The sequence below is a fragment of the Capra hircus genome, chromosome 12, assembly GCF_001704415.2.
Source record: "Capra hircus breed San Clemente chromosome 12, ASM170441v1, whole genome shotgun sequence".
Taxonomy (NCBI): Eukaryota; Metazoa; Chordata; class Mammalia; order Artiodactyla; family Bovidae; genus Capra; species Capra hircus.
The window spans coordinates 74,797,965-74,813,757 of NC_030819.1; the positions used below are offsets into that span (position 1 = coordinate 74,797,965).

General features: G+C 46.2%; 1 protein-coding gene across 1 annotated transcript in view; it reads left to right on the plus strand.

Annotated features, from left to right (window-relative positions):
• VWA8 (von Willebrand factor A domain containing 8) overlaps nt 1-15,793 on the plus strand; it is a 376,045-nt gene that overhangs the window by 319,471 nt on the left and 40,781 nt on the right. Inside the window, exons 38-40 of the mRNA XM_018056795.1 lie at nt 339-447; nt 4,451-4,607; nt 13,631-13,739. Coding sequence (XP_017912284.1) covers nt 339-447; nt 4,451-4,607; nt 13,631-13,739 — 375 coding nt within the window. The remainder of the gene's footprint in view (nt 1-338; nt 448-4,450; nt 4,608-13,630; nt 13,740-15,793) is intronic.

A 15,793-nucleotide genomic window follows, 5' to 3' on the forward strand; every position in this document is an offset into this window, starting at 1 on the left:
GGGATTGAACCCTTGTCTCTTGTATCTCTTGCATTGACTGGCGGGTTCTTTACCACTAGTGCCTCCTGGGAAGCCCCATGATCCAGTCTAACTCCCTTTTTTTTTTTTAGTAAAGAATATTTTTTATAATTAAATTTGTTTCCCTCCCAACTCAGTGGATGTAAAATCTGGTGAAATTTTGCCAGACACGAACAGCATCTATCATGAGCATCCATCAACAGTATCTATCAGGTTATGAGCTACCTTAAGGACTTAGGGATAAACAGTCCTTTCTTTCTGTCCTGCAGGTCCTGGCCTTGGTCACGGAGAATGATAATATCTTATTTCTTCATTTTCAGATAACAATCGAAAGAGAGAGCGGTGAAGACGTGAGTTCCCCCAAACATGGGAAGGAGGACCCAGACAACATGCCACATGTGGGTGGTAACACCTGGGCTGGCGGCACAGGTTGGTAGCATGGGCACTTTCCTGGGTCAGGCTTCCAGAGACTCCGTGAGCCCATGTGGACAGCCCACCAGCCCCAAGAAGGCTCAGGAATCCGTTTGCCTTCTCCTCCAACCCCATTAGTCAGCTGGAGTGTGCTTCTGCCCTCTGACGCAGCATGATTTTAAGACACGAAAAGCCCTGGCATTTGGAGCCCCGCAGACTCAGCAGACAGTCAGAGGCACAACCCCCTGACCTCAGACCGTTCTGGTCCTCATTGATCAAAGGGATCTACTATGAACTGCCTCCCAAGATTGTGGTGAGGATTCAGTAAGATTATGACTGCAAAGTGCTGAGCTCAAGACCTGGCATGAAAAATGCATTCATTAAAAGTGTTAATCCCCTCTTTTAAATTCCCTGTCCTTGGGACCATTCCAGAAATCGACAGTAAATTCTTTCTGGACCAGCTGACTTTGAAAAGACATGGCCCTTGTCTTCCACATCTCAGAAGAGAGTACGTCGAGGCTGCGGGATTCTGAGATAAGAGAGATGGTTGTGGTCTGAGCCGATGAGTGGGGTCTGTCCCTTCCTCTTGGCTGCCTGTCGAGAGCATTGTTCCCAGCCAAGACCACGGCCTTCCTCTTTCCTCTGCAGCAGCTGGAGCGACACAGCTGTGGGGCCGCAGGAATAGGGCCAGACTGTGTGCGCACCGTCTGATCTTATCGCGGCCGTGAGCTGCGCCAGCACGAGCTCCGTTCTCTGTCTTCGCTGGGGACAGTCTGTGCTCCTTGGCCTTGACAGCCTCGGGAGGAAATGGCCTACCGTCCAGGGACAATGTGCTATCCAGCAGGCCCGTGGACCCCTCGCCTGCTCTGTTTATTCATCAAGCATCAGCTTGAAAGGAAGGATATTTTTAGAAATGGCCTTTGATCTGGAAGTTAGTGTCAAGCCAGCAGGATTTAATCCCTGTGGAATGCACTGTGGGACGCGCTGGCCAGATGCAGGCTTCCCAGCCATAGGCTACTTACTCTGGAGCGGAGGTGCTCGCTTGTTATTCAGCTCGCATCTAACAGCTCGTCTATCTGTCCGGGCTGATGACCCTGCTCTTACTTCCCAGCTGGGTTGTCAGTCTGTCAAGGCTCTTTCGCTACAAATTCTTTTTCTCTTTGTCCCTCTCTGCCTCAGAATTCTCTGCACTGAAGGTAATCATTTGATTACATGAGTCATTTGATTCCTTTTTCATCATCAAAACCCCTTCTCTGTCTCTCTCCCCCTTATCTTCACAGATTTAGGATATCCAGGGTTAGTTTCAATATTATACCTTGAGATCTAGACTCTCTGGCAAGCCTTTTCATTTTGGCACTAGTGGTAAAGAACCTGCCTGCCAGTTCAGGAGATGCAAGAGGCATAGGTTCAATCTCTGGGTTGGGAAGATTCCCTGGAGAAGGGCGTGCCAACCCCCTCCAGTATTCTTGCCTGGAAAATTCCATAGACGGGGGAGCCTGCCAGGCTACAGTCCGTGGGGTCGCAAAGAGTCTCACGCAGCTGAGCTCACACTCTGGAGTCACAAGTTCAAATTAAAGGCTTCTTGGAAGTGCAGGTTGTGAAGAATTCCACCCTCACGTCTTCTCCACCCCCATCTGACTTTGCCAAGGCACTGACTGTCACTCACACCAGCCTCTAGACGGTTGTAGGTCATTCCCTCCTTTCACCAGAAGCGGTCTCATCTCAGCACCTGGGAAGTTTTAAGTTCTCATTTATGACCTACCCATAAATAAGGAGCACCTCCGGTGGAAAGGGAGTCAGGTCTCAGGACAGCATTTCCACCCCTGAATCTCATGACCGTAATCCTCTCCGCTCATTGACCATCCATAAGTGACAGCCAGGAGTCACACACATCCAAGGTGGAATTTTCCACCAGCAATTTCTAAATAAAAAAGAAATAAGATGAGCTGGAATCAAAGGATAAAAATACTATAATTAATGGGCTGTTCTCATGGCATTTCCCAAAAGGAAATGACCTACCTGGACTTTGATAAGGGAAGCAGAGCATGCTGAGTTCTTACTTTTAACTTATTACACCAATTAAGGCTTCAAGGGAGGAAAGGAAAACATAGCATAATTTATCCAAAGCCTAAAGATTTTCAAAATTTCCACTTTATGAAACTTAGAAATGGGCTCACTCTGTGCGCTGGAAGTTATCTGCATAGTGATAGTGAGACAAGTCCCTTGTAGGGCTCTCATTTTGTGCCAGTTGCTGTGCTGAGTGTGACTGAGACACAGAGAAGTTAGCGAACTTCCCTCAAGGACGCATGACTAGTACGTTGGAACCAGGATTCAAACTCAGGCAGTCTGACTTGCCTATACAGTACTGTACTATGTAATGCTAGCGTTTGTATTAATACTATTAGTATACTATACTAATCAATACTTGACTATAATGGACAATATTATGCTACCCCTCCAGTATTGGGATCTCTTCTAAGTTCCCAACTTACATGTAAAGGAACAAAAGAAACTAATTGCCAATATTTTAATCATTACAAAGCTGGGGTAATAAACTGGTAACCCCGGGCCCAAATCTAGCCAATATATGTATTTTGGCCATCCATGTCGTGTTTTAAGATGATTTGAGTTTGAATATATTAAGACAAGGCAGGTCCTCTCTAGTTAGCCAAGTTCTCACCACTTCTTATAATATTACCTACCTAGTCTTCTAGGCATTGAATTTATACCTACAACATACAGTATTACATAATGCACGTTTACAGCCATGTAAAGTGTTAGTTGTTCAGTCATGTCCAACTCCTTGCGACCCCATGGACTGTAGCCCACCAGGCTCCTCTGTCCATGGGATTCTCCAGGCAAGAATACGGGAGTGGATTGCCATTTCCTTCTCCAACAAGCGTGTAAACTTGGGTTTGTATTTTAAAACTGTCCTGAAGCTGACAGTATTTATCTAGGGTATGTTACTCTAAGCTAAAAGTCAAAGTATAATAGCTGACTTCTCATCTGGCTCAGCCACTGATATGAGTTCACATGCCTGTCACTTAACCTCTCTGCGCTTTATTTTTACCACTTGCAAAGCAGAAGAAGCAATATCCATAGCCTAACCATCTTTCTTTGATTTTAATGAAAAATCAGGTTACTGTAAAGAAAGAGGAGTGTTGTTCATTTAATTAACATATATTTACACACGAAATATTTGGGGCTTCCCCCGTGGCTCAGAGGTAAAGAGTCTGCCTGCAAGGCAGCAGCCACAGGAGACAGCCTGGGTTGGGAAGTTCAGCCTGGGTTGGGAAGATCTGCTGGAGGAGGGCATGGTAACCCATTCCAGTACTCTTGCCTGGAGAATCCCCGTGGACAGAGGAGCCTGTCGCAAAGAGTTGGATATGACTGAAGCAACCGCACGCACGCACACACCAAGTATTTACGGTGTTTAAGCTCTGTACTCCTACAGGTACAGAGCTACAAAGAAATATAAAATATAATCCCATTCATCCTATAGGTGGTAAGAAAAGAAAAAATTTAAGGAATAACAAACAGGGCATAAGCGTATTGATCCCTGTGCGGCTGTCATCAGGTGAGGGGTCATGGATTTTGGACTGAGCCTTGAAATATGGGTTGGAATTCGCTGGATGGAGAAGAAGAGTATCCTAAACTGGGGGACACCTTGTGTTTCCAGAAGAAAGTCATTTGAATAATTGCTAGTTTTCCCACTGGCTCAGCGATAAAGAATGTGCCTGCAATACAGGAGCCGTGGGAGACACAGTTTTGTTCCCTGGGCGGGGAAGATCCCCCGGAGAAGGGCATGGCAACCCACTCCAGTATTCTTGCCTGGGAAATCCCATGGACAGAGGAGCCTGGCAAACTACAATCCATAGTGTCTCAAAGAGTCAGACACAACTTAAGGGACTTAGCACAGCACGCAGGTATAATTAATATACTTCATGGGACTGCCTCACAGCCCTGCTCTTTTGTGGTGTAGATCAGACTAGTCACCTGGACTTTCATGGTTTCCTCCCAGGTGGAAGAGACACCGCAGGCCTGGGCGGCAAGGGAGGTCCTTACCGGCTGGACGCAGGCCACACAGTCTACCAGGTCTCTCAGGCTGAGAAAGACGCTGTTCCTGAGGAGGTGAAGAGAGCTGCGAGAGAGATGGGCCAGAGAGCGTTTCAACAGAGGTGGGTGGTCCCCCCTGCGTCCGGAGCGGGGAAACGTCATGGCAAACCCTGAGCAGACCCAGGTTCTGTGATTCTCCGCTTCATGCAGCCACTTAGACCACAAACTGCAACCCGTAGCCACCTCACCCCCCATTGGAGACAGCTGAGTGAACATAATCTCCAGCTCTTTCTGCTCAGGCCCTTTTAAATGTATTAACTGCATATAATGCTATAGAGGAAGAACTGAGCACTTTAGAAGGTAAAACCAGGGGCTTCCCTGGGCAGTCCAGTGCTTAAGGCTTCACCTTCCAATGCAGGGAGCGCCCGTTGATCCCTGGTTAGGGAGCTACGATCCCTCATGCCTCAAGGCTAAAAAGCCAAAGCATAGAAAACAGAAGCAATATTGTCGCAAAGTCAATGAAAACTTTAAAAAACAGTTCACATCAAAAAAATAAATAAATCTTTTAAAAAGGTAAAACCAAAGGTATTTCCCTCTGGAGAAACTAAAGTCAGATCATTCCATCCACATCTATTCCCAGGCCACATAGCAAATTGAGATAACATTCCACGATGGTCCCTTCCTGCCCCTCAGGAATCTTGTAGATTTATGTGGAGACAGGACTAGTGTACACACACACACACACACACACACACACATACTTTCACACACACCCTGTTTAAGTGCTGAAGTCACGTGATACAGCGGCTGTGCCCTCTAGCCATACAGAGAAGGGAAGAGTCACTGGGCTGATGTGAGGTGAGGCCTGAACACAGCCGGTATTTGGACCTTCCAGGAAGGGAAAGCTAAGTGAGCAAGCCAGGATAAGCAGAGTGACTGTGGCGAGAGCCGGCCATATCCATACCAGCTGGGGCCATGGGGAGTGGGGTTGACTGTCAGTGGGTAGAGGCCTTGAGATACAGGCCCATGAGCCTGTAGCTTTCATTCTGGAACCATGTGGGGCCACTCTGATTGGAATCGTCTAGAACATGAGAAGAAACCTCATGACTCTTTCCCTAGACATCCACCTGGGTTCTTCAGCTCAAAGTGACAAGTACCAAAGAAGCGGGAAGATCTCCTTTGGGACTGAGGGTGAGAGTCATGGTCGGGGAGGCAGATTTAAGCTGTTGGGCTCCATGGAAGGAGCTGGGCACTGTTCAAACAAAGCACGCTCTCCAGCGTCCACGAGTTCCGAAATTCCTCCCACGCAGGACATCTGGTATTACATTCTGTGCTGGGCTTAAACATCCTGCAAGTAAACAGTCCAGAACAATGGGGATAAAAACTGAGGTCCCTCCGGACACACCCTCAGGAAACCCTGCAAGGCTTCGGGCCCTCGTGTGCTCAGCAGGTAGATATGACAAGTGTCACTCCCAGCCCTTCTGCCGGCTTCCCTGGAGACCTCCAACAATTGATTTCTCCTCGCCGTGCGTCAGTCTGTTCTTTTGGTGATAGGTGACTCCCTTCCCCCTTCCTCTCAGAGAGGTTGTAAGGACAAATGATGTTAGGAATGGAAACAGTTTAAACTTCTCAAAAAAAAAAGGTGGGAGGAATCCAATGATGCAAGATCTTGTTAGAATTAAGATACAGTTTTAATTTTACATTTCATATAAACAATAAATATTTACTTGGGAAAGGAACCGAATAATTAGATACACATCATCTTCTCCTTCCCAACCAATGAGTTCCTGTTGCTCCCACCCTGAAAACCTCACCAGTCCTGTCTCAGTTTTTGTGTAGGTGGGCAAATGAATAGAGCAATTCACACAGAAGGACTTGTAAGTCGTGGTGGTGGTTTGGTCGCTAAGTCGTGTCTGACTGTTGCAACTCCAGGAACTGTAGCCTGCCGGTCTCCTCTATCCTTAGAATTGTCTAGGCAAGAATACTGGAGTGGGTTACCATTTACTTCTCCAGTTGTAAGTCATGCTTGGGTGCAAGCGTAGAACCCCTTTCTCTAATTCCCAGGATAGACAGTGAGGAATCTGGTTCTGTTAAGTACAACTGCCCCACAGGATAAAGGAATTACGGAGCATCTGTGATAATAAGGCAACTAAATTTAGTGGATATAAGGGAGGAGAGAGAAAAAGTGGAGAAGGGACTGAGAAAACCATGAAAGTGTTACTCACTTCGTCGTGTCTGACTCTTTGCAACCCCTTGGACTGTAGCCCACCAGGCTCCTCTGTCCATGGCATTCTCCAGGCAAGAATACTGGAGTGGGTTGCCATTCCCTTCTCCAGGGGATCTTCCCGACCCAGGGATCGAACCCAGGTCCCCAGCATCGCAGGCAGCTTCTTTACCATCTGAGACACCATATACCTCTACTAAATGCGGCAGAGAAGAATCCAAATCCAAGTGAGAGAGTACCAGAAGGTACTTCAGATACAGAGGAGCTGGACAAGGGGATGAGAAAGGAGAGGATGAAACAAAAGCACTTGGAGACCCTGAAAAAGAAAACACGCAGAAAAATGTTGCTTTCTACTTTTGTGTAGTAATAGTCCCATTTGACGGGTATTCAGTTTAGTACTACTAAAGTCTGGCATCCAGTCCCATTACTTCATGGCAAATAGGTGGGAGAAAAGTGGGAACAGTGACAGATTTTAATTTCTTGGGCTCCAAAATCACTGCAGATGGTGACTGCAGCCATGAGATTAAAGGATACTTGTTCCTTGGAAGAAAAGCTATGATAAACCTAGATAGCATATTAAAAAGCAGAGGCATTACTTTGCTGACAAATGTCCAGATTGTCAAAGCTGTGGTTTTTCCAGTGGTCATATATGGATGTGAGAGTTGGACCATAAAGAAGACTGAGCATCAGAGAACTGATGATTTCCCATTGTGGTGTTGAAGACTCTTTGAGAGTCCCTTGGACAGCAAGGAGATCAAACTAGTCCATCCTAAAGGAAATCAGTCCTGAGTAATCATTGGAAGGACTGATGGTAAAGCTGAAGCTCCAGTGCTTTAGCTACCTGATGCAAAGAACTGACTCATTGGAAAAGACCCTGATGCTGGGAAAGATTGAAGGTGGGAGGAGACGCGGGCAGCAGAGGATGAGATGTTTAGATATCATCACCCCGACTCAATGGACATTGCATCTGAGCAAACTCCAAGAGATAGTGAAGTACAGAGGAGCCTGGCATGCTGCAGTCCATGAGGTCGCAAAGAGTCAGACATGACTTAACTACTCAACAACAACAGCAAAGTTCTTCTTAAACTTTTTATTATGAAACTTTTCAAACATAAACAAAAATAGAAACATGTAATGAATCCTGTGGACCTGTTCTCTCAACTTCAAGAAGAAAATCTGACTCCCTTCCTAGTTCCCAACCCTGAGTTTTTTGTTTTAAGCTAATTCAAGATTCTTTTCTATCATAAATAGTTCAGAGTTTATCTCTGAATACTTTATTTAAAAAAATAAAAATGCACAATACTATTCTGTTCAGTTCAGTCACTCAGTCTTGTCTGACTCTTTGCAACCCCATGGACTGTAGCACGCCAGGCTTCCCTGTCCATCATCAACTCCCAGAGTTTGCTCAAACTCATGTCCATCAAGTCAGTGATGCCATCCAACCATCTCATCCTCTGTTGTCCCCTTCTCCTCCTGTCTTCAATCTTTCCAAGCATCAGGGTCTATTCCAGTGAGTCAGTTCTTCCCATCAGGTGGCCAAAGTATTGGAGCTTCAGCTTCAGCATCAGTCCTTCCAATGAATATTCAGGACTGATTTCCTTTAGGATTGACTGGTTGGATCTCCTTGCAGTCCAAGGGACTCTCAAGGGTCTGCTCCAACACCACAGTTCAAAAGCATCAATTCTTCGGCGCTTAGCTTGACTACTGGAAAAGCCATAGCTTTGACTAGATGGACCTTTGTCGGTAAAAAAAAGAATCGTTCTTCAGTATCATCCAATAGTTAGTTTCGAAGCTATTTTGCAAGTCTAGGTAAATGCAGAATGAAGTCAAGGCCCTGTACGAATGCTTTTATAGCAGCCTATACCTTCTCTCCATAGTTCTTATCACTGTTTCCCATTGTGTTACTTGTATGAGTAGTTGATTTCTTCTCCACTGACTTCAAGTCCCTTGAGGGCAGATGTTTTTGCCCTCTACAACTTAGCAACAAAGCAATAGCAAAACATCCCCAGTAGCTGCACAAAGAGCCTAGTACGTAGCAAGCACATACATGTTTGTGAATGAGTAATACACATGGGCAAACAACTAATGCTATCACCCTTTCGTACTTATTCAAATACTGGCTGAAACCAGACTGACTGCCAGCCCGGCCCATCAGCCTAGGGGTCCACCATATTGCCCTGAAGAGCTTAATTCTCCTGATGGGTTTTGACATCATCAACAGAGCATTTAGTTAGCATGCATTTGTATCTGGATTTTGGCTAGATACTGGTTCCTACTTGTCAAGAACCGATTAACTCAGGAAGAATAACAGAAGTAGACAAGCATAAGACACGTACAAAGCCGGACAGACATTAAACCAACAAACCAGGAATGAAATAGATGGCGAGGTGCTTTTACATGCTTGGAAAATCCTCTCAGGTGGGCACCAATTGTGGAAGTTGTACCCACGAGCATTTGCAGGACTAATCAGCCCTACACAGTAGATCTTAGGTTATGTTTGTTTTCCTCATAAATGATCCAAAATTACAGTATTTAAATCTGACCTATATGAAAAAAGTAACATGAGACCTAAAATTCCCAGACTCTTACGTAACAATAAATATACCCTTTAAGAGTACGCTGTGCCAGGAAAGCGCAGTCAGTCCGCGTAGATTACTACGATGTGAAGCAGCTGTGCCCTGCAGTTTTGATCCGGGTTAAAGCAGCAGAGAGACACGTTTTCAGCCAGCTCTGTGGGCTGGAGAGTATTAGCGCCGAGGGTCTTGTCTGATGCAGAGGCCAGCACGTCTTGTTTTCTTTCCCCACTCCCTGCTTCGGCCTTCATCTTTGAGAATGTTATCAGCTTTGAACACCTTGTAGGTGATCTTCGTGAAAGCTAACACAGCTTGGAATATGATTTCCAGATTTCTTCCTAATTAGAACAGCATGTGGTGTGTTTTGGGAGCAACACACTCATGCCAGAGGTATCATTGTAACTGGAGTTAATTCAGATCTCTCTATAAAAGCCAGTCTGCCTGGAGTGACTTACCAACTGCCTGGTTCCTTCCTTGGGGGTGTGTGTGTGTGTGTGTGTGTGTGTGTGTGGGTGGGTGGGTGGGTGGGTGGGTGTGGGTGTGGGTGTGGGTGTAGGTGTGTGTGTGTGCGTCCTGCTAAGGACAAGCTTTATGCCGACTCTTTTTCCCTAACCTCTCTTCTTTGAGTGAGAGTGTACTGGCCTCCCAGGTAGGAAGGATGTTGGTAAAATATCTTGCAGTGGTCATGCCCAGCATCTGTCGGGCTTGACACTTGAGACGTGTCTTCATCGATGAAAACTTAAAGAGAGGTTTAAGAGATTGCCAAAACTATACATAAGAGGTCAAATCCTACACACATATTCCTTTCTGTCCTTCAGAACAGAGAGGAAATTCGACTTATAGGGCACCTTCGCATGTCACCTCAGCAAGTAACCATTCGGATGTTATTTGCCTTTCGGGTATGTCCTGTTTGATAGCCAGTGTTTCCAAAAGTGCTGCTTGGCCGCATTTCTTGCATGCCACTGGGTACCAGGGCTTGTCCTGGCGCTGGAGATGCTGAGAAAAACTAAGGCACATTCCTTTTCCCAGAGGATTAGAAGAGAAAATATCAGAGCACCTCACGTGTAGTAAAGTTCATTAAATTTCATTGACTATTTGGCTCAAGTACACACACATATATGTGTACATGCATTTTTTGTATACTGGATCTCAATGTAAAGTTCATTTTCTGCTGTGGAAAATATGTTTGAAAAACACTCTGATAGAGCAAAATAGACATGTATTAAAAGCAATAAAATGTATAGGTTCCATAGCAGATATCTATGGAAGATACGTGAAAGAGACTGCTCATGGAGGGACCAAGCAAGACTTCCTAGGACGTGAGCTTTGCGCTAGGTCTTGACACTTGAGGTGGCGTTAGCTGACCAGCCAGGTGGTAGGGCAGGAACTGCCCGTCTGCCCTCATGGTGGTCTAAGCCCAACATGGTGTGATTCTAATAAGACTCCAGCACTCTGCACTCTGATGGATGGAATCTTCCCAGAGCGTGGCCTGATGGGAGGAATAGAGACCATTCATCTTCAGTGAGAGCATTAGGGGGTTCATCTCCAGCCAAGGGAAATAAGAATACACTCCAGGTAAGAGTTTCAGCTCAACACCAAGGATCCATACCTCCAACATTGCATGTGTGCACACACTTGTACACACATACATACACACACACAGTAGCAATAGCTAGAAAACTGTGCTGTGGTTAGGCTTTTGATATACATTCATCTTTCCCTATTCTAGTGTTAGTGCCCTTTACATTTATAGAAATTTGTTGAAATGTGTCATCGAATTAGTCTATTATGAATACAACACTGCAAAACCTTCTACTTCTGACTAGTTTAAGATACTGTAGGGCTTTTCTGATGGGTCAGCTGGTATAGAATCCACCTGTAATACAGGGGACACAGGAGACGTGGGTTCAGTCCCTGGGTTGGGAAGGTCCCCTGGAGGAGGGCATGGCAACCCACTCCAGTATTCTTGCCTGGAGAATTCCATGGACAGAGGAGCCTGGCGGGCTACAGTCCACGGGTCGCAAAGAGTCGGACACGACTGAGCACGCAGCATGCACAGATTTTCAACAGTGGAGTCTTATTTGTATTTCAGTGATTTGTCTCAGTTTGTTTTGAGCATCTGTTATGCTAGGTATCATGCTAACCACCATGCAGATAAAGATGAGAAAAATCAAGGAGACAGTTGGGGAGATGGGAAGCAGACCCTAGCACAGGTAGCGACCGCTGTATAGCGACAAGCACGAAGTGATATTGGAGCCCAGACCGCAGACCAGAGGTCAGAGCAGGCTTCCTGGGAGAGACGACCGTTGAGGTGAAGAGTTCACAGGAGTCAGCAGGTAAAGACGGGTGGGAGAGAAACCAGGTAGAGCCTCAGAGGCAAGGGCGCAGGGTGTGTTCAGGAAGCTGCAAGTGCAGAGGCGGGGCTGCAGCTGAAGCAAATAATGAAAAAATAATAAAAAGGAGCACCAGAATTTCAGCGCCACAGTAGTATTAGAACACAATTATCCTGTTAAAAGTACACAGTCGGCAATTTCAGAAAACTCCTGTTTTACGAAGCAACCTTTTTATTGACAGTCTCTGGGCAGGAGCTGTTATCTTGGTCAACCAAAAATATATGTCCTTGGTCTTAAAAAGCATCCCATGGGATCTCTCTAGGAACCTGCCACAGGAGCTGACCATCTGCCAACATCACGGACACACATCTGGGATGCAATAGTGGTGTGCTACACAGCCGACGCACACTGGCGCTTTCTAATTCAGGGGCCTCTCTGTTGATAAAATCAGTTACACAGGCATCAACAAACACTACAAATCTGGGCTGCTTTGCCCCTGCAGGGCAACTTGTTAACCCTTTTCTAGCACATCACTACACACACATTCCTCCCTTTTGAAACATTAGCTGGAGACATCACTTCTTGCCTTTCCTTTATTTCTTTTTACTTGAACTAGCTGGTTTTCTGTAGTTTTTAATTGTTATTTTTTATTAATTAATTTGTATTGAAGTATGATTGCTTTACAATGTTGTGTTAGCTTCTCGGTTCAGTTCAGTTCAGTCGCTCAGTCATGTCCGACTCTTTGCGACCCCGTGGACTGTAGCACGCCAGGCCCCCTGTCTATCACCAACTCCCAGAGCTTGCTCAAACTCATGTCCATCAAGTCAGTGATGCCATCCAACCATCTCATCCTCTGTCGTCCCCTTCTCCTCCTGCCTTCAGTCTTTCCCAGCAACAGGGTCTTTTCCAATGAGTCAACTCTTCACATCAGGTGGCCAAAGTATTGGAGCTTCAGCTTCAGCATCAGTCCTTCCAATGAACATTCAGGACTGATCTCCTTTAGGATGGACTGGTTGGATCTCCTTGCAGTCCAAGGGACTCTCAAGAGTCTTCTCCAACACCACAGTTCAAAAGCATCAATTCTTTGGCGCTCAGCTTTCTTTATAGTCCAACTCTCACATCCATGTTAGCTTCTACTGCACAGCAAACTCAGTCAGCCACACATATACATGTATCCCCTCCCTTTTGGATCTCCCTCCTACTTAGGACTCCACAGTGCATCAAGTAGAGTTCCCTGTGGTGTACAGTATGTTCCTATCAGTTGTCCATTTTATATATTCCCTGATAGCTCAGTTGGTAAAGAATCCGCTTGCAATGCAGGAGACCCTGGTTCCATTCCTGGGTCAGGAAAATCTGCTGAAGAAGGGATAGGCTACCCACTCCAGTATTCCTGGGCTTCCCTTGGGGCTCAGCTGGTAAAGAATCTGCCTGCAATGCGGGAGACCTGGGTTTGATCCCTGGGTTGGGAAGATCCCCTGGAGAAGGGAAAGACTACCCACTCCGGTATTCTGGCCTGGAGAATTCCATGGACTATACAGTCCATGGGGTCACAAAGAGTCGGACACGACCGACGACTTTCACTTTCATCATTAGCGTACAGGCTTCCCTGGTGGCTCAGCAGTAAAGAGTCTGCCTGCCGACGCAGGAGATGCGGATTTGATCCCTGGGCTGGGAAGAGAAGGGAAGGCAGCCCACTCCAGTATTCTTACCTGGGAAGTCCCGTGGACAGGAGCCTGGTGGGCAGGCTCTATTCACGGGACTCAGACAGGACTTAGCGACTGAGCAACCACAGCGCTCAGTGGTCTGCACGCATCAACCCCAGCCTCCCAGTCTCTCCCACCCCACCCCCTGCCCCCCGGTGTCCATGCATTTGTTCTCTCCGATTTCTTGCTTTTTCTCCTCAAAGGCAAACCTTGTTACTAGGAAGTTGGCTATTTCTAGCAGTAGATGACTGTCAGTAAAAGATCCACGGGTACTTGCTCTCAGCTGTTGTCTTTTTCACCCTCCAATTTTAGGCTAAAGGAGATCCAAATGAGTGAATATGATGCTGCCACCTATGAAAGGTTCTCAGGGGCTGTTCGACGACAGGTGCACTCCCTCCGAATTATCCTGGATAATTTACAGGTAATCAACATGAACGAACCAAGGAAATAATCTGGGCACCCAATTAGACTCACCCCAGAACCACTGGAGAAATGTATCTGTATCCTAGCCAGACGGTCAGGAAAAATTAACTAATGCCAAAATGTCTGCATAAAATCTGTGGGTCACTCCGTGGCTGTCGTAGTTGAATTTTAGTAAAAATATTTGACCTCAGCTTTCCTCCTGGCCAGGAAGCAGCAGTTTGACTGGTGACTTCAAAAGCATCAGACTTCTGATTTCCCTTATCTAGACCTGTGAGCACCCCACCTCTACTGGAACAAGGTGACGCCAAATGATTGAATTCCCTTCCACTTAACAAATGCTCACTGCCCTGGGCAATGAGGGCAGCTTCTGAGGGGCTCTAAGCTCCCCGGCCAGGCAGTAGGTGAATAAGAGCCGAAAGGAGGGATTTCCGGAAGATGAGGATGATGCCAAATGGTGCTGGCACCTAGAATGAAGAGGGGGTATGGTCACGTCGTTTGTTCATTTCTTAAGCTATTGATGGGACAGGGAAACAAAATGCAGCCCTTTCTGTCAAAGAAGGACCTTAAAGAAGACAAGCAAGCGGTTCCCTAAGACCTGCAGAGAAGAGCGTGCACGGCGCTCTGCAGAGAAGAACCTGGTGGGGTGCGTGAGAGTCGGCTTTACGGGAGAGGAGATGCTTGAGCTCACCCTCGAAAGATCCTGAGGGATTTTCCAGCTGGTTGAGGGGTCAGGACATTTCTGACATGGGACGCGGGACGTACAAGTGCACTGAGGCCTGGGAGAGCACAGTGAGCTCAGAGAGGAGCACGGAATTCAGTGTGACTGAGAAGGCTGTGTGCGTGGTGGGAGAAGACGGGCCACGTTGTGAGGACCAGATGGTGGTCCAGCCCTGGATGCCCTGAGAGCATGGCGACACTGGGTTTTACCCTGTGAACAAAAGGGCCACTGGAAGAGTCACAGTTCCAGGAAGCAAATCAAGAATATGTTTTTAACTGAAGGAATCAGAATTCCCTTCTGGTTAATGTGTTGATTGGTATTCATTGGGCACCATGCTATGGTTATTTTTATAAACATTATTGCATTTAATTTCACATCAATCCTTTAAGATAAATGTTCTATTTACAAGATCAAAGGAAGAAAAGTCAGATCTACAGCGGTGACTTCTTAAAATATTTTCAAGTGTTTCCCTTAGGGAATTTTTTTTTTTTTTTTAATCCACCAAGTTGTTAAATGGGCTTTCTGGTCGTCAGTTTGGAACCCTAGTGGCGGTTGAAAATAGCTTCTGGCCAAAGATAGACAGGGCCTGCTGTGGCATATGGATCCGCAGTGTGCAACCAAAGCAAGGAGGCCTGGATTTGGTCCCCTTTGGGGCATCTCCTGCCAGTCCCACGTGGTTCTGATTGACTCATACCATGCAACTGTCTTGGGGTTATTGTGGAATCCCAGTAACCACGGGTGTTTCCTTGGTGAACAGCACAAAGTCTGGCCAGGAACTAGCAAATCTCCCTTTGGGGTAACTTTGCAAAGCACAGCTTGAAGCCCACGCATTGATTCCAGGAGGCTGGACCAATATCTGAGCAAAGGGAATGTCTTGCCCCAAGTTGATGCCTCTTCCACATGTTAAGGCATCTTTCACCAGGGACCTCCTCTTGCTTCTTGACTGGCTTCCTCATGGGATATCATAGCGTCCTGGCGATTGAACCTTTTACGAATCAATAGCAAGAGTTTCCTTGTTAGAATAGTAGAATCTGCAATAACTCTAGTTATACTCAGTTCAGAATCTGAATCTCTGATTCCAGCTTTCCCTAACAAAACAAAATATCCATTTCTACAAAAAGCCACTGAGTTTAATCCTATCTTCTCTCTAGCATTTTTTTCCTAGTCAGCTATCCGTAATTTCATTCTCAGGCTCAACTAAATTAGCCTTTCTCTGATTTGTTTTGCGAGGCATGATATCTCCGTGGACCATCAGTTATCTTCTTTATTTTTCCTTCTTTGGTTCAAAATGGGCATATTGTTCAGATAAATAGTGTTTCTGAACACTGATGTGC